The sequence below is a fragment of the Puccinia triticina genome, chromosome 10A, assembly GCF_026914185.1.
Source record: "Puccinia triticina chromosome 10A, complete sequence".
NCBI classification, from domain to species: Eukaryota; Fungi; Basidiomycota; class Pucciniomycetes; order Pucciniales; family Pucciniaceae; genus Puccinia; species Puccinia triticina.
The window spans coordinates 2,799,993-2,823,896 of NC_070567.1; the positions used below are offsets into that span (position 1 = coordinate 2,799,993).

Genomic DNA, 23,904 nt, shown 5'->3' on the forward strand with positions numbered 1-23,904 from the left:
TACACGTGGTGCAAAGCAAAAGATTAGAGTTACAAAACTCTAAGACAAGGTTATAAGGGTTAATTCCAACGTAATTGTTGGGAATTATGGCGTAAGAATAAGGCAATTTGGGCCAATTTGGGCCAATTTGACGTAATAAAATGAATATAATTAATTTTTAAGAGGGGCCTGATAAATCAGGGGTGTTTAATCCCTCTAGAATGAAGAACTGGGGCCTGTAAACAGGGGTGTTTCAAATCCCAGAAAGAAATGGCGGAGAATCTCAAGAGAAGGGGCTTAAACTTACTAGTATAAGACCCTAGAGTCACTTGAGGTTCTTCAGGCGTGAAGTTGGGCAGTTGGAGGCGCTCAGAGGAGGTAATCTTGAGGGCAGGGTGATTACTGGACAGCTTCAGGGCGGAAATTAGGGCTAAAAATCACGAAAGTAGGTATTTTACCTGGCAAATCACAGGCTAAATGAGGCTGTTGAAGGCGGGTAAAATTCTAATATGTAATGTAAAGCTGGGGAATCTCCTTTTGGGCGGAGAAAGGGCCCTTTTTATAGCCTAGGCAGGCCTCCAGGGGCGCCCAGGGGACATGGGGACACTTGTGGGCGCATTCTGAGGCAATTTGGTTGCGCTAGAAGGCGCTGTGGGTCGTGGAACCTTGGGGCTTGGATACAAGGGTTGCCAAGGACCATTTACAGAGGTTCTGCGTGATCTTACACATGCCTTACACGTCATGGGGGCTGGTTTGGGGGTTCTGTGACGCTCATTTCCGTGGAAATGTGCCACAGAAGGTACTAGAACTGGCTTCTGTGCACTTGTACACGTGCAAGCAGTGCTTCATACATGTTCTGGAGGCGCTTATTAAGTGCTCCAGTTCATTTGATCCCTTCTACACATTTACTACAGTTGTAATTTACGTGTAGTGAGGCTTGGGAGAAGCTGGGGCGCTTTCTAGTGTCTCCTGTGCACGCTGCAAGAGCTCTTTTCCATCTAGAATGTTTTATATTGAATGACGTGGTAATTACATTTTGTTTGGTGATTAATTACATGTGTACAAGCCCTATAACACATGTAATATTTGTTATTGGGGCGTATTCTGGCTCATTCTTACTTATTGGTAGCCTGAGCGCTTTGGTTGCGGGCTACTTTATGCATTATGCATATATGTACACTATGGGCGCGGGCTTGAGCTCTAGGCAACAGAACACGCGGGCTTGGGTGCGCCACGCAACAAATAAAGCTATCTTTTGAACTGTACACAACACCTCAGTTACGTCACTGGAAATGGTTGTAAATATATGTACTTATATATATATATGCATACAAGTGCATCCACGTGCGTAAACTTTGTAGTTAGTTTACACAAGGAAGGGGTAATAATTAAGGGTACTTGTAAGTGAGGTACCCTAGGTTAATTTACCCGTAGAATAAGAATCTTCTATAATATTTCACATATTAATTACATAAAGCTGAGTAATTAATTATTTATATATGTATTTAATGTTTTTGCGTAGTTTTACATATGTAAGAGTAATAATGTCTCTTTCATATGTAACACTACTTTTTATGGTTTTGTTTGTATTATTTCTATGTCACGGTGGCTCTGCCATAGTAGCCAGCTGACAACTTTGAAATAACAGCTATGTAATCTTGAAATGTCATTGTGTGTGATATGACTAATAAACTTGTACGTATATCCGATTCTTACAGGGAACCCTTGATTTTGTTTCCACAAAGCTGTGGTTTTAATAGACTTGGATTTGTGTTGGGTAGAAATGAGCAGAAAACAAAGGGTACCTATGGAAAAGGGGGTCTGCAAAAACCGGGTACAAACGTGGAAAACCTGGGTACCCTATGTCATTTTGTAATGCTTCTATCCAAAGGGATATCATAAATTTAGTTTTTACCATTCCTGCACATTTGAGATATCTCAATCCATTCCTCCAACCCCCAAACAACATCAAAAAGACCCAAACTGTGTATTTTTTTACACAGAAAAGGTCTGGCAGCTTCCACACAGTGCTCTCTCCTTTAAAATGTGAAAGAATTGACAATTCTAGGATTGTATTTCTTGACAAGCTATGACTCAGGACTATGGATCAATGACAGAGATAGAAAGGAAACAAGATGTATCTGGCTTGCGGTCTGTCTCCACTTGAGTAGAGAAGAGAAGGGGATTGATTGCCAAGACAGACAAAACTACGAGGAGTCTCTTGGGCTTTTGGGCTCTCATCTGGGCAGCCTTGGTGCCAAGTGGTGTTCTCCTTGTGGAGGCTGTGATCCCCTCTATTGATCTGCCCGCAGCATCAAGGGGCCTAGTGGAGGTGGAGGACACTGCACTTGATCAGTGTTGGGCGTGCGGCCTGGGTGCTCTCCAGACAGCCTCCTGGCGTGGCTGGGGCTTGCTGAGGTGGGAGCTGTTATGGGTTGGATCTGGATGTGCAGAGGGATATTTAGGTTTCTGCTGCTGGGTTGGTGTTGCTTGGTTCTTTGGTTGGCTCTACGTGAGCAGAGGGTGAGCACAGCTGTTTGTGGCTGATGCATGTGCATGCTGCAGAGCCCCTTGTGCTTCTTTGCGTGCTGGGTTTGTCGTTCTCTTTTCTCCAGTGTTTTCTTGAGCACATGGGCATGGGTGAGCTGCAGAAATACATAGTATTGTACCCCCATTCTTTTCCTCCGGCTGATGGCTTTGAGTTTATGGCAGTTTTTTTTTTTTTTTTTTTCAGGGTGGATGGATTATGTAAGCTGAGTGACCACTTCCTCGGGCACCAAGTAGCCAATAGTTATCGTCGCTGCACCCGCCATGGCCAGCGACCGAGACTAGGCAGCCACACCATGCGCACCCTCGGCCTCACCAGCAACGACAACGACCACGAGCAGCCGCTCTCCCCCTCCCGCGCATCCTCACTGGCATCCTCCTCCGATCAAGCCTCCGCCTACTCCGACCACCACCTCGACAGCGCCGCCCCCTACGCCAGCGCACTCAGACAGCCCGACCAGCCATGCCCAGCACCAGCACCAGCACCAGCACTAGCACCAGCACCAGCACTAGCACCAGCACCAGCACTAGCACCAGCACCAGCACCAGCCGATAGATCCCCATCGCCCCACGGGCTGCACAAGCGCCACAGCAAGACCTTCCGCCCGCCCGACCCAGCCATCCCCATGGCCTCGCAGGACTCCGCCTCCGCCAGCACGCCCAGCCACCCGCTCCACCCCGCCACCCTCGCCCCATCCGACCCGCGCCCGCGCTCCCAGAAGGCCCAGTCCTTCCAGCCCGCCGACGACCTCGCCTTCGCCGCCTGCCCCACCCTCGCCCACGGCCTCGCCAGCACGCTCGCCCCCGCCGCCCTTGCCCCGCACGCCCCCGCCGGCGCCGGCCTCCAGCCCTCCAGGTCCACCCTCCGCACCGCCACCCATCTGCTGCGCTCCGCCAGCCGCAGGGTCGTCAATCTCTCCGGCACAGACCATGCCGACGAGCCCCTGCCCGCGCCCTCTCCCCGGCGACGCCGACGCACCACCCGGCCCCGCTCGCCCTCCCGGCTGTCGCGCACGAGCATCGAGCTGGACTACGCGGGCCTCTCGCGCCCGCCTCAGCCGCGGCTCGACGAGCCGAGCGACGAGGACTCGGAGGACTCCGACGAGCACCTGCGGCCTTCGCGGCGCGGCTCCCGGCGCAGACTCTCGCTCAGCAGCGCGCTCCCCGCCCAGCTCAAGGGGAACACCCTCGGCCTCTTCGGCCCCCGCCACCCGCTCCGCCTCGGCCTCTTCCGCTCCTTCCACGCCGGACACATCGACCCCCTCATCTTCCTCCTCATCATCCTCGACGCCGTCGTCCTCACCATCCAGGCCTCCAAGTCCGTCTGGGACCATCCCCGCCCCGCCAAGGGCTACTTCCACACCTGGGAGGACGCCGTGCTCTTCATCCTCTTCTGCATCTTCACGTACGTCCCTCCCCTCCCTCCCTGTGTCAGCATACTCAAACCACTTTCTCTCGCAGGCTCGAATGTATGGCCCGGATCATCGTCTCGGGGCTCGCGCTGAACTCGGAGTCGTGGATCGAGCTGAGTTCGGGCGCGATGCGGGCGCGCGGGGCGGGGATCCTGGGGCGGAAGGAGCGCGCGGTGCGGCAGCTAGCGATTGGGGGCGCGGGGCGGCCGTACGAGGGGCGGGGCGAGGGCTCGACGGAGGTGCTAAGCTTCAGCCCGCGGACGCCGTTCACGGCGCTCGACGGCGGCTATCCGGCGTCGCCGTACGGGGCTGCGAGCGGGAAGCTGCCGCTGGCCCAGCCGTCGCCCAGCCTGTCGTGCGGCTCCGCCGGCCTCCTGCTCCCCCCGTCTCGCCGGCCGGCCGAGCAGCCGACCCGCAAGGACTCGTTCCCCGTCGCCATGCTCGCCTCCGCCAAGCCGCTCTTCTCCCAGCAGGCCGCGCCCTTCCACTCCGGCATCCAGCGCCAGCAGCGCCAGCTCATCAAGCAGACCGCCTACCTCCGCCAGTCCTGGAACCGCATGGACTTCATCGCCGTCCTCGGCTTCTGGATCGCCTTCGTCCTCGCCTCCTCCGGCGCCGAGGCCGCCAAACAGATCTACCTCTTCCGCGCCCTCAGCGTGCTCCGGCTCATGCGTCTGCTCACCGTCACTTCCGGCACCACCGTCAGCAGTCTCCCTCCCTCCCTCCTCCTCCTCCTCCTCCCTCTCCCTGATCCATGCTTTTTCGCAGAGAATCCTCAACTCGCTCAAGCGCGCCTCGCCGCTGCTCGTCAACGTCGTCTTCTTCATCTTCTTCGCCGCCGCCCTGTTCAGCATCGTGGGTGTCCAGAGCTTCAAGGGCTCCTTCGACCGCCACTGTGTCTGGATCGGTACAGTCTCTCTTCCCCAGACTCTCTCCGGGGCCCCGCTGACGTCCGCTCCCCCTCCCCACACAGACCCGCAAGGCCAGAGCAACTACACCTTCCAGGCCCAGTCCTGCGGCGGCCAGTACAACCCGATCACCGGCCTCGAGGAGGGCTTCGTCCACTACGCCACCGGCAAGCTCTTCGGCTCCTCCAAGGGCTACATCTGCCCCCAGGGCCAACTCTGCATGGTCCGTCTTTTCCTCCTCCTTTGCCCCCCGCCCCCCGCAGCCAGCTCATCCTTTGCCGACGGTCGTCATCAGGAAACGGGGAACCCGAACAACGGCACCCAGAGCTTCGACAACGTCGCCGGCGCGGCGATGCAAGTGGTGATCATCGCCTCCGGTCCGTCTGTCTCCGTCCTACCCATGCCATCCCCGCTGACGACCTGTGCCTTTCTTGCAGCGAATACCTGGTCGAACATGATGTACAGTCTGATGGATGCAGAGTACTACGCCTCATGCGCATTCTTCATCGTCTGTCTGCTCGTCCTCAACTTCTGGCTGCTCAACATCCTCGTCGCCGTCATCACGAACACGTTTGCGGAGATCATGGACGAGACGAAGCATTCGGCGTTTGCCGTCAGCTCTGCGTCAGTCGTCTCCCCTCCAGAGCCCCCGCCCGCACCCCCCCCTGACGCCGCTTTGTTGCAGACCGATTCTCTCCGGGCCTGCGCCGCCCGACTTCGCCCCCGACACGCCCAAGCTCTCCCGGACACAGAAGATGAAGCTCAAGACCGGCTGGCTCAGGCGGCTCAACAACAAGCTCTACTACCCTTGGGTCCTCGTCGTCCTCGCCCAATTCTCCTTCCAAGCCAGTCGGAGCGCCTTCAACCCCGCCTGGGCCGCGCGTCTCGGTCAGCCTTCCCCCCCTCCTCCTCTCTCGCGAAGCGGGATAGCCTGACGACTGTGTGTGTTTTTTCAGACCAAATCGAGGCCTACTTCACGATCGTCTTCCTGGCCGAGATCCTGCTCCGCTTCGCCGGATACCTGCCCGCCTCCACCCGGCTCTTCCTCCGCTCCGGCACCAACCTCGCCGACGTCGGCCTCGCTATCCTCACCAGCCTCATCCAGATCCCCCCCATCAAGCGCTCCGTCGTCTATCCCTGGCTCACCGTCTTCCAGATCGCCCGCTTCTACCGCGTCATCGTCGCCTTCCCGCGCACCGGAAACCTTCTGGTACGTCTCAACAGCTTGAACCCCTACAACTATGCTGACGATCTTGTTTCGGTCTCGTAGCAAGGCTTGAGGGGCAGCCTCAACGGCTTAGTCAACATGATCTTGTTCCTGCTCGCCATCAACTTCTTCGCGGCCCTGTTTGCGGCCCAATACCTCCGCGGGGTGATCCCCAAGTCGGACCAGACGGAGATGACGTTCTACTCGATGTGGAACGCGTTCCTGGCGATGTACCAGATCTTCTCGTCGGAGAACTGGACGACGGTGCTGTACTCGGGCATGGCTGCCCAGGCGCCCTACGGCCAGGCGTTCATCTCCGCCATCTTCCTCTCCCTCTGGTTCCTCTTCTCCAACTTCGTCCTCCTCCAGATGTTCATCGCCGTCATCTCCGAGGGCTTCGCCGTCGCCGAGGAGCAGAAGAAGAAGGAACAGATCCGCGCGCTCATCAATCGCTCCAACCCCCAGTCCGAGCTCCCGGCCTGGTTCAAACGCCTCAACCCCTACTTCCGCCCGTCCTCCAACAACAAGCTTGGTCGGAACGAGACGATCACCCTCGATGCCGACGATCTTCCCGCCGAGACCGTCCTGCCTGGCCGCAAGTCCGTCGTGCGCGACTTCCTGCATCCGAAAGACGGCCCGCACGGCGCCAAGGGCGACGGCTATCCCGGCCTCCAGAAGTCCAACTCCGACCATCGCTCGTTCGTCGGCCGGGCCCGCAAAGCCTTCCTGCTCGACCCGTTTGACGGCCCCTTCTCGGATCCCCAGCTGCTCAAATCCAACATCACCACCGAGGAACGCGCCAAGGCCGAGGCCGCCCGCCAGATGGAGTTCCTCTCCATGAACCCCAGCCAGCGCCAGCAGTTCTACATCACTTCGAACACCGAGAAGCTCGAGCGAGAGGCCCAGTTCATCAAAGACCATCCGACCTACGATAAGGTCTTCTGGTACATCTCCCAGACTAACCCCCTCCGCAAGCTCTGCCAGTATCTCGTCGAGCCCTCCTACGGCGAACGGACCTTCGGCCGGCCGGCCAACAAGATCGGCGTCATCGTCTTCAAGCTCATCGTCTTCAGCACCATCCTGGGCAGCGTCGTCGTCGCAGCCATCGCGACGCCGGTCTACAAGCAGCACTACTATCTGATCAACGGCGAGTCGATCTATACCTGGTTCACCCTTGCCGAGGTCATCCTCGGCCTGTTCTTCGTGCTCGAGTTTGTCATCAAGGTCCTCGCCGACGGCTTCATCTTTACCCCCAACGCCTACCTCCTCAACACCTGGAACCGCATCGACTTCCTCGTCCTCGGCACGCTGGTCTCCGATATCCTGGCCTCCTTGGTCTACGGCGGCCTGACCAGCCGGTTCACGCGCTCGCTCAAGGCCTTCCGGGCGCTGCGGATGATCAACCTGACGATGAGCATGCGCGAGACGTTCTACAACGTGCTGATCCTCGGCTTTGGGAACCTCATGGACGCCTCGGTCCTCACAATCATGTACATCGTCCCGTTTGCCGTCTGGGGCCAGAACCTGTTTGCCGGGCTGCTCTACGGCTGCAACGACTCGAGCAGGGCGACGAAGGCGCAATGCATCGACGAGTTTGTGAGTGCCCCGCCGAGCCTCGAGGGCGCCCCGGCCGCCTTCGCCTTCCTCATGCCCCGGGCCTGGCAGAACCCCTACGTGTATTCCTTCGACTCCTTCCGGACGGCGGTGTCGATCCTGTTCGAGATCATCTCCGAGGAAGGCTGGATCAGCGTGATGACCAGTCTGATGTCGATCACCGGAAAGGACAGCCAGCCCCAGCAGGACGGCTCGCAATGGAACGCGATCTACAGTCTGATCTACAACCTCTTCGGCGCCACCATCGTCCTCACCCTCTTCCTCGCCGTCATCATCAACTCCTTCCTCAAGCGCTCCGGCTCCGCCTTCCTCACCACCGAGCAACAGCAGTGGATCAACCTCAAGAAACTCATCTATCTCCAGCAGCCCTCCAAGCGCCCCAAGGCCAGACCCCAGAGCTCCGTCCGCGACTGGTGCTACCAGAAGGCTACCCTCAAGCACGGCTGGTGGTCCAATATGATGACCACCCTCTACGTCATCCATGTCGGCTTGTTGATGACCCTGGCGAGGTCTAATAGCAATACCAAGCTCGATGTCTATCGCGGTTCGTACTCTCTCTCTCTCTCTCTCTCTCTCTTGCCATGATGATTGCTGAAATACTTTTTTTTTTTTTTACAGACGGAGCGTTTCTTGTTCTGGCGACGTTTTATCTCGTGGATGTGGTGGTGGGACTGCTGGGCTTAGGCTGGATAAGTTTCCAGCAGAACGGGTGGCGGATCTACGACGTGGTGGTGATCGCGGGGACGTTTGGGACGACGGTGCCGACGATCGTGTTGCCGGGACAAGTGACGAACGTGACGATCCAGTTCCAGAAGTTCTTCCTGGTGGCGATCGCGTTCAAGCTGGTGATGAAGAACAACGAGCTCAACCAGCTGTTCCAGACCGCCCTGTCCAGCCTGCCCTCGATCGCTAACCTCATGGGCCTCTGGATCGTCTTCTTCCTCGTCTGGGCTATCCTCTTCGTCGAGAACTTCAGCCTCACCCGCGCCGGCCCGACCTCCCTCACCCGCTACTCCAACTACCAGAGCCTCGCTAACGCCCTCGTCATGCTCGCCATCCAAAGCACTGGGTCCGTCTTCTCTCACTTTCCCTCTCTCTCTCGCTCACAATCATCCACTGAAACTTCTTTCCCACTGTCTCTCAGCGAGGGATGGAACGCTTTCATGCACGACGTCAGTTCCTCGCTTCTCAGCACCCCTTTTTTCTTTCACTGCCCGCGCCCGACTGACTTCTTCTCCTCCGCAGTACACCGTCGAGCCGCCGTACTGCGTCTCGTCGCCTAACTTCTTGTTCAACGATTGCGGGAGCGCCGCCGCCGCTTACATCTTGTTCATCTCGTGGAACGTCATCTCGATGTACATCGTCCTCAGTAAGCTGGCCTCCCTTCCCCCGTCGGGACAGATCTTCGTGCTCATCGAGCCTGGCTTTCGCAGACATGTTCACCGGGTTGGTCGTCGATAACTTCGCTTACGTCTTCCAGTTGTTTGGAAAAGTCAAAGCCATCGATCGCGAAGAAGGTGCATAGTTGAGTCTGTTGCTGGGGGATTCAGAGGAGGCTAATTCATGGTTCCGGGCCGGTTTAGTGCGCAGGTTTAAGGAAGCTTGGGCCGAGGTGGACCGCGACCGGACGGGATACCTGGCTCGGCACCAATTCATCCCCTTCTTCTCGGTAAGCACAGCCCGCCCGTATTTAAGACCAGAAAGACTGACAATGTGAGATGGGATGGGTTTTTCTAGCGTTTGAGCGGGGCGTTTGATGTGAGCATTTACCCGGACACCCTGAAGATGAGGAACCTGGTCGACGGGGCCGCCGGGATCGGCGCCGAGGCCAAGCGCGGCGCGTGGACGGTCGCCAGTGCTGTCAATCCTGCACGCTCGCTCGACGTCGACGAGCTCAACGGCCGGCTCGCACAGGCCGATTGGGCCAAAGTCGCCCAGCGCAAAGAGCTCTTCAACCACGTCCGTCCTTTTTCCCCCCTCCTCATCCCGGAGAAACCTGACCGGCTTCTCGCCATCTAGCTCTATCAGGAGGCGCTGTTGACCGAGAAGGCCGGGCGCGGAATCTCGTTCAATCGGATGATGCTGCTGGTCGCGCATTACACGCTGATCGAGGACGAGCAAGCGATGCAGTCAGTCTCCCCCCCCCCCCCCCCCCCCCCTAAGCACAAACCCAGGCCGGATTTAATGATTTCTTGGTTTTGGGTTTTTCTAGATTGCATGAATTGTTGGACCGGAAGGCGACGAAGCAGAAGATCGAAGAGCTTGTCAAGTTCGAGAAGATCCAGGGCATCCTCAAGATGGTTGTCGAGCGCCGCCGGTTCCGGAAGACCCTGCGCCTGTTCGCCAGCCCCGCCTACCCCCCACACCCCGCGACGGGCACCATCTCCTCGCCCTGCCGCCGCTCGTCGTCGATCACCAAACATAAACTAGGCTACTACTGAGTTTCCCCTCCGCGCTTCCCTGGTCTTGGAAACATCCTCCCCCCTCCCTCCCCCGCTTTCAGCCGCTTCTCTCGCTCCACTGGTCTTGGAAAACCTGTATATATATTCGCGCTTCCGCGCGCTGTACTATCGCATGGGATCCGCTCGAAACCCCGCGTTTCTCTTCTTCTCGTCGTGTGCCTTCACCATCTGTCCATGGGCTGTAATATCCTCCGCATCTGGGACCGCGTCGTCGTCTTCAACATATAGAGCTTCTTCTTTCTCCGGAACCACAAAACTTCTAAGCATTCGGCCTTTCGCTCCTCGCTCTCGCACCATGATATCTGTAATCACTCCCCTCAAAGCACCCCTCTTCCTCTCCCCCCGCCCTTATCTAGAGTTTCCTTCCCGTCTTGGTTTGCTGTATTTATCCCTGCCCCCTCTCTCTCGCTCAGCCTCTTGTTCGTTTTGCACTCATCGCCCGCCGTGCGTGGATGCTTAGACCCGCCTGGGCTTACACGGAAACCCCCGCCGCTGTAGATTAGATCTCCCGTCCCTTTTTCGTCCCGCCCAAGCTCCTCTTTTTCGTCGTCGTTTTCCGAACACGGTGGGCGGCTTTCGACGGGGATGATCTGTTTTTTCAGTGTGTGCATGCGAGCCTGACTCCTGCATGATGATGCGCCAATGGCTGTGGTCTGACTTGACGGAGTCTCTCTGTTGGAGGGCCCGCAGGCACCCTCCGAAGGAGGGACTTCCTGAGCCAACCCCGTGGCCTGAGAGAATTAGGAAAATGGCATTTTTTTGATCCTGTCTGGACACACCATTTCTCACTGGGCAATGACACTCTGAGGGAACAGAAAACACACAAGATCATGAATAATCTTTGCACATATTACCACTATTTTTCAGGGCCTTGGGAGGCTGTTGAGATGATGGTCTTTTGTGACTGACTGCGCGGTCCAGAATCTGAGATGGATGGTGTTATAACACTGGTTGCAGCGTAACTAGCAGAGTGGGGGTGAGAAAGAATAGCAGAAAAATGGAGACAGCTGGGGCCATCCCAGAAATGAAAATTAGAGCTAAAAAGGTGCAGAAACTCGTGCGGGAGATTGGGTTTAAAAAAGGCCCCACCAGAAGGCCTGATTCTCTGCTGCCTCAGGGGCGACATAGTGCGTAAGTCCCTCATTCTGAGGTTGCTTTGCTCCCCCAAGGAGGGAGTGGGCTGAGTGAGGGCCATGATGGCCGTGCACTATACAGAGCTTGTGCAATGGGACATCAGAAAAAATTGTATTTAACAAACAGCATTTGCTGGATTGCAGTAATGGTGGGCCGCTACACTAAATTCAGTCAGTAGTTCAGCGCATCGTAGCGGATCTAATCTGCAAATGATGGGGTTTTCCGGTAGCCAGAAGTGTGTGCCTGCTGCCGCTAACAGGCACCCCTTGGAAATACAGGGCCTCTATTGCCGCTATCAGCGCGGGCAGTGCTATCCAACCTGTCAGCCTTAGAGATACATTAAGTATCCAAAAGACTGCAATAACTCAGTAAACAATAATAATTATTGAATTATTATTGCAGAATCAGATTCCTCATCATAAATTAAGGGGGGTCACCCACTCAAAGTACCCCCTTATTCCTATTCCTTCATGTACTAATTGTATAAATAAGAATTGGCCACAGAAAGCGCCCAAAAATAGTATTACATACAAAAATTTAGTAAAACAATTAAAGTACATAAAAATAAACTGTTGTACAATAATGAGTAATATTACTCGTGTAAAAATACCCCGTGAAAGTATTATGTAGACTTCTACAGAAGCTCTTTCACATGACAATTGGTTATAAATATGTCATGTGACAGAGTCAGGGAAATTAGTCTATTTCAATACAATTAAAATACCCACAGCCAAGCCCTTTTCACGGCTACAGCCCTGGATACTCCCATAGGGAGAAAGGACTCAGTGTTTTACGCCCTCTGAAGTCCCCTCTATAAATAGAGGCCTCTTTGGCCCTCAGGAAAAGATCCCCCAGACCATTCACCGCCCATAAACTGTAAGTTTGCCGTGAATATTCTCCTCTGCTACTATTGTATCCCCTTTTCCTTTTAAACCATCCCCAGCACGTAAAACCCACTGGATTAAACCTTTAAATATCAAAAATCCCTTATTAGCATATTTACAAGCTTTATCCTTAAAAGTAGTTGCCGTAAGACCCCCGCCTCTGACAAGCAGCCAATCAGCTTAAGCGCTTACCACCTACTTTTTACGCCAAATTTATTCCCTGTAATTAATAATTATATATTATTAATTACATAATAAATCCTCCTCTTTTTAAAGAGTGTTTAAAACCCTTGTAGTGGCTAAATTACCACGAAACAAGTTTAGTAATTTACATTACTAGTGTTTACATCAGCACAGTTATAGTGCTAGGGCCCAAAAACCCTTATTTTGACGGGTTTTTGCCCTAAGCTTCATAAACAGAGCTGTCACAACCGCTACAAAAGCTGATCGCGCTGGTAGCGCCCGTTAGTGTAGCCTAGCCGCCCGGAGCGGGCGCTACAGCTAGCAGAACTGTGTCAGGAACTACGCAACACTGAACTGGCGGATAGCGCACGCTACGGATAGTTTAGCGGAGCCGCCCACCGTTGATTGCAGGAAAAGTGCAAGAGCTACGCTACAGAAAGCGGCAGCGTAGCGGTTTTAGCCTCGCTTTGCTAAGCTTTTTGTAGCGGACTTGGTGCTTCACTATTTGCTACATTTTTTAAGGGTAAAAAATTAAAGAAAATAGCGCGCTTTTTTTGGCGCAGAGTAGCGGCAAGTCGCTACGCTTCTTGCTATAGTAGCGGAAAAACCACTACTGTAGCGATTTTGCTGCGCTACCATAGCACCATTCAAACATCAATACTGCACATCATAAAATGATGGAGGATTGATGTTTGTGTACTATTTCTGGCATTTTCCACCAAAAGGCAGAGATGCCCGCTACGCTTTTGGCACAAAAGCGACCCGGTTCGCTACGCTTTTGGCGCTAAAAAGCGCTATTAGCGCCAAAAAGCACCAAAAAGTGTCAATTTTTCCGCTGCGCTATACTGTAGCAAAGCGGCAAAAAAAAGCGCTTCGCTACGCGCAGGCCAAAACTGCAGTAGCGGTTCTGACGCTTCGCTACTGCTCAAAGTAGCGATTTTCCGCTAGCGCTAACGCTATTCTGGATCCAGAGTAGCGTGTTTCCGCTTTGCTACGCAAAAGCGCCGCTTTTCGTAGCGAAGCGTAGCTCTTGCAGTGCTGATTGCAGGAACTAGGAAAACATGAAACCTCTGACTGTGTTGGTCTGTCTCATGGACAGCCTGTACTATGTACATCATTTGACAAACCGTTAAGAACAAGGACCGTCTGATGGTGCCGGCCGCAGTGTCAAGTACAAGCCACATAAATTTGCCAAACTGTATTCTGGTCCAGCAAAAGAGAAACACTGTCCATCTGATTTTTTTTCCAAGTTTCATTTTTTTGTTTTGAGTCCTGACCAATGTGAAATAGTTTCATGGACTGTATACAGCATACATGGCTGTGCAGGCAACCACTGCAACAAGGGATTATGAAGGGCTCTGGTTTTCTACAGTTTGAACCGCTTCAACATCCCATCTTCCTCAGCATATTTCTCACCATTTACTTACCTGATTTCAGCCAAACAAAACACATCAAGGGTTGACCATTGACAGACATGTTGTTAACAAAGATCTTAGTTGCAATCCAGCTCTTAAGCTACCAGAATGTTTCATCCCGCACCATTTCACCCTCATACACCCTTGAAAAGAGAGCCCTTTCTGACAATATCCAAGATATTGCACACACAGGATCAGAAAAATCACAATTTGGCAAAGTAGCTGGTACCTGTGAATTTTCTCAGGCTCATGTCAAATGATTCTCCCAATTTTATTTCAAATGTTGATTTCATATGGTTTGTATTATATCATCTATCAGCTGATCATGGAAAAGATGTAGAACTAAGCTGTAAGTCAATTTTCTTGTTGACCTAATTTGTGCCAAAACTGTGGATTTGGGCTCAACCACAATTTGCTGATGAAAGGTCAATATTCTTGGAAAATTATGATTTCTTTAGCTTCTGAGAAATCTAAAAGACCACAAGGTTAGTTTTTTTATATCACATTAACTTTGTTAATATGAAGACTTCTGAAACTTGATTGCAAAATCTGGGGTAGACAATCAAAATGATTTAACAAGTGGGGGTAAGTGGCAATTCATTCTAAGACCCTGTTTGGAAGACCTGGTTATAAATCAGATATTTTAAATTTTGCAGAAATTATGTTATGTGTATTGATGTTGAGATGTACATTCTTGCACAAACTAGTGCCAAAATTTTAAATTTGTACACTTTTATAATTTGTAACAACTCCTCTCATAATAGATACGGACTTACTTTGCGCACTGCGAAAAGCTCTTTGCGCACTGTGCAGTGCGCGAAGTTTGCAAACACTTCGCGCACTGCGCGTGAAGGGCGCAACTTTTTCAAATTATTTTTTGACCAATCAATAGACAAGCTTATTATTGTCCTCTGTGAATTTATTTGGAGTTTTTTGAAGCTTCCTTGTATGCTTAAAAATCCCACCAATGAAAAAAACAAGTACAGCCATTTGGGGACCTGGAATTCATATTCCCACAGGCCAAAAAATACAAATAATTTAGTGAATCATATTAAATATGTATTTAAAAGTTTTAGAACTTTTTGGCCACTTTGTACAAGGACAAGGCTTTCAAAAACCAGTAACTTTTTCTCAAGATATGCCAAAATGCGCCAGTAAGTGGTGAACTTTCTAATTTTTGAAAGCCTTATTCTTGCACAAAGTGGCAAAAAAATTCTAAAAAGTTTGAATTCATATGTATCATGATTCACTAAATTATTTGGATTTTCTTACTTGTGGGAATATGGATTCCAGGTCCCCAAGTGACTGTACTTGTTCATTTTATTGGTGGAATTTTTAAGCATACAGAGAAGCTTCAAAAAACTCCAAATAAATTCACAGAGGACAATAATAAGCTTTTCTATTGATTGGTCAAAAAATAATTTGAAAAAGTTGCGCCCTTCACGCGCAGTGCGCAAAGTGTTTGCAAACTTCGCGCACTGCACAGTGCGCAAAGAGCTTTTCGCAGTGCGCGAAGTAAGTCCGAATAGATATTGGTTATTCATGAATCCTCAAAATTATCAGAAACAGATAGATCAACCAAAACTGATATAAAAATAGATTCCCCAGAGATGAAAGAAAATTTCCATGGAGAAAGTAGTTTTTTATGCTCAAATCAACAAAGGGAAGAGAATGATGGCAAATTAATTAAAATGGAAATTGGATCATCCCAAAGTCAGTATTTTGAATCTGAATAAATTAAGTCCTTAGGATGGAATGATAACTGTATGATTAAAATCTAAAGCTACAGAAACCAGTGAATCCAAGGTCTTTTTAAGTGGTAAGCACCTTTCCAAATTTCAAAACAACTTCTTTGATTTTCAGACACAAGAATGTGCAATAATGACCACTTGATCCAAAATTTATCATAAAACAAAATCAGACTCAAAGTCATCCAAAAAAGAAGTGAACATACCTGATCATCAAGGACGGTATTTTTTGCATGAACTGCCAGAAGACTTGTCTGAATTAGAAAGGGTATTGGGTAATGAGGGAGCAGAATTGTTCTACAAACTTATATTGGAACATTCAGTTGGGGATTACTACAAGAGAATTGAGGAATTACTGGCCAAGTATCCCAACAAGTTGCAACAGGATTTATTTTGGAAAATCGTAGAGAAGCAGAAAGACTTCTTTTCCTTGGACACATTTAGATTATTTTTGAAATATAAGAACAAGGACGCTTTGCTGGTAGCATTTGATCCTCATGAAAAGAAAATCATTGAGAAAGCTTACCAAGAGGCTATTGAATTAGATAAATCCCATTTTGAAGGGATAAACTCATTGGAGAAAGATCATCAAAAATTGACTCAACTGCTTTTGGGATTTGAAGAGTCGGAAAAAAGGATTCTATTTCAGTATATGAACTTCACAAAGTGTTGAATTTATGTCTCTTCTTCATTTCTCACTCCAAATTCCCAACTCCTAAAGTTTATTTTTTCTGCTTTTAGTCATCCATACACCATAGTCTGTTAGATTTCTTGTTATGTATGTCTGACCAATACACAGTGTAGTGTTTGAACCCCGGTGTCCCTGGCTCATCAACACTCTAGCGCTGCATATACTTTTGTGTGAAATGCTCTAGAAAGCTTCTTTATTTTCATTGCATATTCATTTTACCTCAACCACATTTTGCCCACTTGTCCCTTAATATTTGTTGGAATTCTGTCAGATTCCTTTTACTTTCACCTCCAAAACTTGTTTTATATCATTCTCAAGCATTGTCAGAGTCACCGTTAGTACAGAGGTTATCACACCATGTAGTCTAGAACCGTGAGTAGTAGATAAAATTTTGTCATACGTGTATAAAGCATATTCTCTGAGATAGAATACTTGAAACTTGTCTTGTAGTCACCTTCCTTTTATTTTTTCTTCCAACCACATTTTGGCCGCCTGTTGTTAGTCTACTTAAACCTAGTATAAAACCAGCAATTAAAAGACATCGGTTCTCCTCCTCCATTTATCCGCGCCATTTCCTGAACCACATCCAGTGAGATCTCCTACTCACTTGCCCTTTTTCTTGGTCTCTAAGAGACCCATCTCTTGCCTTGTCCTTTGATTCTGATCCTCAAAACTCATAATTTCAACATTATTGAAATTAAAGCTGGAGACATCACTGGCTCATTGAGACTGAGACTGTAAATCTGCAAGACTTCAAAGGACTAAGAGTAATGCATTTCATCAGGTCTTTGTACAAAAGATGAGAGCAAAATTTAGAAAAGGAAAGAGAAAGTAAATGGTGGGCTCTGTTTCATACCTAAGACAACAATGGGAAGTTACACCACATGAAGTAACTCGTTGAACAAGCAAGTCCGATGAGTGATCGGACTGAATTGGTCCGACGAGTTCAGCAGCCCAGCAGTGCCAAACTGCAGAACTCGTCGGGCAAACCCAGTCCGAGCACTCGTCAGCCTGGCGTGTCCGACAAATTAATTTATGCAGTGTTACTTATGTTACGTTATCCAGCGGGATTTTTGTAACATAACTTCCCACCGTTACTAGATAACGCGTTATTGTTATCTGGTGAAATGTTCCTGCGCTTGTATGTATAACGTAACGGAGGGGACTTTCTGCCTTGATGCCGCAAAAAATAACGCCGATAACGCGCTAACTGCATTATCTGGCGTAAAGGCACCGTAAAATGGGCAAAAAACCCGCGTTATCCGCACGTTATCCTCTCCAGATTGCGGGGGATGACGTAACGGGTCTAATAAAACAGAAAAAAAAAATGTAACTAAAACAACGCTGCCGTTAGCACAACAATAACGGCACCAATTCAATTACGTTATCTGTTACTTTTTGTTACGGATAAAGTAACCTCCCATTGTTGCCTAAGAGCAGGATTGCATTGTGACAGGCAGTGATACAGGAGATACGCTGATGTGAAAAATAATGAGAATATGGATCTGGTGCAAGATCATGAGATAAGAAGAGGATATAAGAGATTTTAATAATCAGGATATTGGGATGAGGGTGTCAATATACTGAAGGGACTCGTGAGCAAAGAACTGGTTTATGGGTGAATGTAAGTGCTAGACTAGAGTCCAAGGTGGCTATGCCGCCGTACTTTCAAGGGCATCAGCTTGACAACCCCCTGAGTGCCCTTGGGCCTTAGCCAGTTGAGATCCTGCCCCCCAACTTTGAATTTTGAATTGCATTTTGGCTCAAATATGAAAGAAACTTGATTCATTTACACATCACATGAAGTTTCTATCATATCTGCAGTGAATAGTATGTATCTGAGCTAAATTTCACCAATAAAAGCATCAAGTAGTATGAGAAAAATCACATCTAAGAAACACCAAGTCTTGCTGTAGAAACAATATTGAAAGTATTCTACACCAACTGTCTTGGCAAAGGAATTCCAATGGTTTTACCCCATACCATGAATTTAATGGTAGAAGTTTCTGATACCACAAATGCAAATGTATACATTTCTTGCCGGCTTCAAGATTATGAAACAAATTATGGAAAGTGATCTCAGTCCCACAAAAAAAGTAAAAGGAAAAAAGAAAACAGAGTTTTGATTAATCACCTACCCCCTATTTTTCAAAAAATAAGACTGGAGGTGTAAGTTTATGTACATATATCCATGAATATAACTGTATGTTCATATCAAGCATTTAGTGACAACCAAAAGCTAGAGAGAGTAAGCCAATGATCTCCTGACACCAGCCTGTTTGATAAGATTGCTGCTGTCTCAAGTTGAGACATCTCAACGGCCGGCTGTGTTGCCCAAAGAAACCAATCAACCGTTTGGCCAGTGACGTCTTTGGGCTACTTGGCAAACAACCACCGCGCAGCGCTAAAAAAAGCGCTGATATAGCGCAGCGCAGCGCGGCCGCGCTTTCAGCGCGTGCAAAAAGCGGATCAGTAGCGGGTGTGAAGTCTCCCACTTCCGAGTATGGTAAACCCTACCATTTCTCTATTTAAGGTAAAGGCCTCTGGCCATCTTCTCCCTCGTGTTGACCGCTCTCGGTCTCTTCCATGTATCTGTTCAACCCTGCTGCCCGCCGCTCTCGGCATCTCCGTTTCATTGTATGCCGCTCCCGGCGAAGACTGTTTATCTACTTCCAGCCGCTCTCGGCTCTATATCCTATATATAGCCTTCGTGGCTTCCTTGGTCATCTATGAGACCTCTGTTTATCCAAACCTTGTATACTAGATTACCTTATTCGCGAACGGACTTCTCCAAGTCCGGCCACTCCCTTTGTATCCTCTCGAGACCTTATAGAGCTCATCCATCCAATGAGACTCCCTTGTAGCTCTTTTGTCTTCTCTTATCGAGCTGTTCCACCCCTAGATCTATAAATAGAACCTCTCTACCCTGCAATGGAACACCAACCCAGTTCGCTCGTATATTTCCCGCTCTCGAAACCGGCGAGCATCACACGGGTTCCGCTATTGCTATCGCTAAGAAAAGCGCAAAATATTTTCGCCTGAATTCCAAAAGCGCCAGCGCAGCGCAAAACGTTGCGCTATTGCTAAAAAACTGCGCAGCGAGAGCGCAATCGCCGTAAAGCGCGCTAAGTACCGCTAGAAGAGCGCTACCCGCTGTCACTGCGCAGCGGCATACGGCTGCGCCTGCCTATACCCAAAGAGCGCTACCCGCTATGACTGCGCAGCCATATGGACGCGCACGTCTATCACCCCGGTGGGCCTGAGCCCAACCTGATCAACTGTCCAGGACCATATCCTCGACCTTCATATGATCATATCTCATCCCTGCTATCCGGTTCCCCTACGCTTGGCTCAACCAGGCATGGCAGATATACTGTCCAGGACCATATCCTCAACCTTCATATGATCATATCTCATCCCCGCTATCTGGTTACCCTACGCTTGGCTCAACCAGGCATGGCAGATATATCCAATAGCAATGATGATACTCTGTCAACCCCCCCAAATATTCCCAATTCCAACCCCGGAGCACCTGAATCTGTTCGACGTGAATCGACTTGTCTCTGCAGACCAATTATGGTGTTCAAAGTTGGTTTGCATAATTTTATGCATGCATAAATCATAAAGTCATAAAAATATTTTGGTGAGGAAATTTTGTATCACATAATCAGACAGTCATATCCCCTGCAAAAAAGATTCTATGATTTTATGATTTATGCATGCATAAAATTATGCAAACCAACTTTGAACACCATAAATGTCTCAACCTGGGTTCATACCTACCTCATCCGACTCTTGCTGAGCCGTTGTCCCCCCCCCCCCCCCCCCCAAAGAAAACTAAGTCAAAGCAACCATCTGCCGCCATGGTCATTGAAGATGAATCAGCCTCCAAACCCAAAGAGAATGCTCTCCAAGCTAGGAAAAAAGCGCAACAAAAGGATTGGTAACAATTATTTTAATCAAAATTAAAATGATAATATGTTTTTTGATTCTAACTATAGTGCATCAAGCCCGTCTGGGCACATGCACAAGTTTGGGGGTGAAAAGCCCAAGCCCGCTTGGCCGAGCCCAAAGCGCGCGTGGCACACCCAAAACCCCCGCTTGGCACATGGCCAAGTTGGCGGGGTTCGGCACAAAGCCCCGCTTGGCCGAGGCCAAACGAGGGTGCCACGCACACTAAAGCTCACCATTCCATGGTGAAGGGGTCATCGCACCCCTTCCTCACTGTCATCACTTTCCAGATTTGCATGTTAGGGTTATTCATTGCTAGCTATATCACATAGATGTATATTACTACTATTTAGATACATTTTTTATCTTTATTTTTATTTTTATTTATTTATCGATGTGTAATACATAATAATAATAGTAATAAGCATTAGAATACCTAATTTTAGGAAGGGGCAGCCAAGATGGGCCCAGTGATTTCCTGGTATTCAGAACATGGGCGGTAAAGACGCCGACAATGAGAAAAAAAATGGGTTGACTTTTCCGGGGTAATTGCTTCGTTGATTGCGTTCTTGATCTCGGTAACTAAAGCTGTTTGATTGGGCGGCTCTTTTGATCGGACATAGGTTTTAATCGAGTGAAAGCTGTACTCGATTGGATTGAGGAACGGGGAGTATTTCGGAAGGAATTCGATCTGAATCGATTTCGAGGTGCTGAGCGATTGTCGGACCTCGTCAAAGCGCTCGCCTCGGTGGATCGGAGCATTATCGATGATGATTATAGAATCGGGAGGAAGCCTAGCACCAAGGCTCCCAAGGAAGAGGCAGAACTGATCCGCGCCTACCCCCTTAGCCTTGGTGTTGTCCGCGTTGAGGAGTTTGTGATAGACGAAACCCTCCTCCGACAGGGCACCTATCAAGGTCACCTGCTTTGCCTTGGGTACAAGACTCAAGACAGCAGGTTGGCCTTGATTCAACGCAAAAGTCAGCAAGAAACCAAAAAAGAAAGGAAGAGAAAACACCTACCGGAGGGAGCATATCCGTGAGATCGACCCGAGTGAAGATCGAATCCAGCCTCATCAACGTACACGACCTTCCGCCCAAGATCAAGCCCACGGCGATTCACAAAATTAGCCCGTTGCTGAGTAAGGTAGGGCTGATTCCACGACGCCGGTATGTTGGTAGCCTGTTTCCATGATATGTCCATATCATGGATCAGGTTGCTGATTGCCTGAGTCGATATTTTGACGTCGAACTCGTCCTTGAGGAACTTAGCAAGCTCTGGAAGTGTAGTCGAGGATCGCTGATCAAGCTGCATGAGGATCTCAGTCTTCATCTCGTCGGTGAACTTGCTGGGGCGTTTTTTTTGCGTCTTGACAAGGTTTGGATCTTCAGCTTTGATACGCTGAATTTGACGTCGCGATACTTTGAAGGTTTTCTCAGCATCAACCACCTTCATACTGCTTCCAATAACATTCTCGCGTATGAGTTCGCGGACCTCGGGTTTAATCATTGCATTTGGTTTTTGTTCTTTATGGGCAAGTCGATCGTTTTCGTAGGTTCGTTTATCATCGATCTTGGCTTTGGCCTTTTTGATTACTTCCTGTTGAGCAATCTTCTTGTTCACATCCCGCAGATCCTCGACGAGTGCCTTGGCCTTTTCTTGATTTGCCTTGAGCTCCAGTTCCTCGGAGGTGGACATCTACAAAAAAGTGGTCAACAAGAAAAAAACCCTCAATCAGAAAAATGGACTCAGCAGTCACTAAGTAGTAGAAATTTACTCACCTGGAAAGATTTTTTGTTCTTGTGTTGTTGTTGAGTGGGTGTGGTGGGTGGTTGAGGTGTAGTTGCCGGCACGGCTGCCGGTGATCTCATCGGCCCAGAGCTTGGGGCCGGCCAGGCAAGACTTGGGCATGTGCCAAGATCCGCGGCCCGCCCAACCTCCCCGATCAAGCCCCCTGGGCACCCCCCAAACCCCCGGTGGCGCTCGGCCGCGCGGGACTGGGGCATGTGCCCAGACGCGCTTGATGTACTATATTAGTTGCATACATCAAATCATCTCTAGGTTTTTGCAGGTGTCAAACAAGTCGCAAGGCGCACTGGAAATTCAATCACTATAGATACGGCGCAGGACTCAGACAAAGCTAACAAAAAGGCACCAGCGCACAAGACCAAAAACCTGGATCTTGACAAGGATGGCTTTTCAAAGATTTGGTCGTACTTCTACCCTGCAGGCAAAGGACCCAAGAAAGTAAGCTTATTCTTGTTTCAAGGTTTTTGAACCATTATTTCCTTTAAAAAATGCCTTATCAATACCTTTAATCTGTGTAGGAAGCCGGCTCAGATGCCTTTGCATGTCAATGGTGCCCAAATCAATTCAAAGCATCCTCAAGATCCAATTACAACCTCAAGATTCATTGCAATGGGGCAACTAGTGAAGCAGCTCGACCACGACCAGCCTGCCCTGGCCAATCAGATGCAATCAAAGCTGGCGCCATACTTCCCCCATCTGCCACAGATCTCACTGCAGAAAAGAAAGATCAAGCTTTGGAATTAGAAGAAATGGAGCAACTGAAATATGTATTTCTCCATTAGATTCTAGGTACAATTTGTGAGATAAAGGAAATGAATATAAATCTTTATCTGTGTACCTGAAAGCAGGCTAAGAAGTGCCTGTGGCTTGAGTGAGTTTGGAGAAAGATGGGCGAGGGGCAGTGGTCGTTGTAGATCATCAACTGCAGTGCGCCGGCCACAATCTCCTCAACATCAGCTTCTTTCTGTCTTGTCTATGTGGCTACAAGACCTAGGCTTACAAGCTTGCGTTTGCTATTGCAGTTGCTTGGTCTTGTCCTGGGATAAGGTGTTATACGCTGTTTCTTGAGCTGCATAACAAACAGGATTTGGACGTGCATTTTAGGAATCAGAATCTCAAATCTCTTTATTATTGGACGTGTGGACCACAAAGGCAAGCCACAAAGCCTCCATCGGTATCAACTGCTGCTACATCAATCAAGAATGGAAGTACATTTGCCAACACCTCTTGCTCAAGTATATATCTTGGCATCACAATGGGAAGTATTTAGCTACCCCATTTGTCAATGTCCTTGTCAAGCATGATCTTCATGCCAAGATAAGTTATCAGGAATGTGATAACGTCATCATGGCTACCTTTCTTCATCCGGCATGGTGGATGATGCTATTCACCATGCGCTTCAAGACTCACGTTTCTTGCATCACCAAGCTTGTTCACAGAAAGTTTGATGATTTGAAAGATGAAATCAAAATACTTCAACCAGAACCATCCACATCAAAGGCTACACAGTCAGAAAACAATGGAAGCCCAACCGAGTCTGAATCTGAGGATGAATTCAACTACTACCCTACTAACTTGGCAACCATTGAGATCAACAACAAGCTTGAGCGCTACAATAAAGGCAAATTTCTCTTGGACAAGAAAGGCAACCTTTTGGGCTGGTGGAAGGTGACACCTCTTTTCCTGGTTCTGAATTTTAATGTGTAATCATCAATGATTCATATTGCAGGTACATGCCAAGGATTCCCCTGTTCTAGCTTCCTTAGCAAGGGATTATCTGGCTTTTCCAGCAAGCTTGGCAAGCGTGGAGCGTACTTTCTCAGCAGCAGCAAGGATATGCCCTTCTGGTAGGTCTGGTCTAGCCAAACGCACAATCAAACAATGTATAAGCAGCCACATGTGGCTACGTGATAAGATCAAGCTTGGCGGACCTTTCTTGGATTGTCAAGCGGTAATTCAA

At 49.4% G+C, this 23,904-nt stretch overlaps 1 protein-coding gene across 1 annotated transcript; it reads left to right on the forward strand.

The window, feature by feature from the left end:
* Window positions 1-2,822: 2,822 nt before the first annotated feature.
* On the forward strand, window positions 2,823-10,108 carry PtA15_10A271 (uncharacterized protein; the record flags this gene model as incomplete). The annotated part of the gene is made up of 20 exons (XM_053160430.1): window positions 2,823-2,977; window positions 3,083-3,434; window positions 3,552-3,692; window positions 3,837-3,931; window positions 3,988-4,639; window positions 4,707-4,845; window positions 4,912-5,069; window positions 5,142-5,223; window positions 5,284-5,470; window positions 5,532-5,734; window positions 5,803-6,056; window positions 6,117-8,211; window positions 8,286-8,736; window positions 8,812-8,839; window positions 8,913-9,036; window positions 9,101-9,184; window positions 9,251-9,336; window positions 9,405-9,626; window positions 9,687-9,796; window positions 9,880-10,108. 20 exons carry the CDS (start codon window positions 2,823-2,825, stop codon window positions 10,106-10,108), a joined length of 5,847 nt encoding a protein of 1,948 aa, XP_053024405.1.
* Between the last annotated feature and the right edge of the window lie 13,796 nt (window positions 10,109-23,904).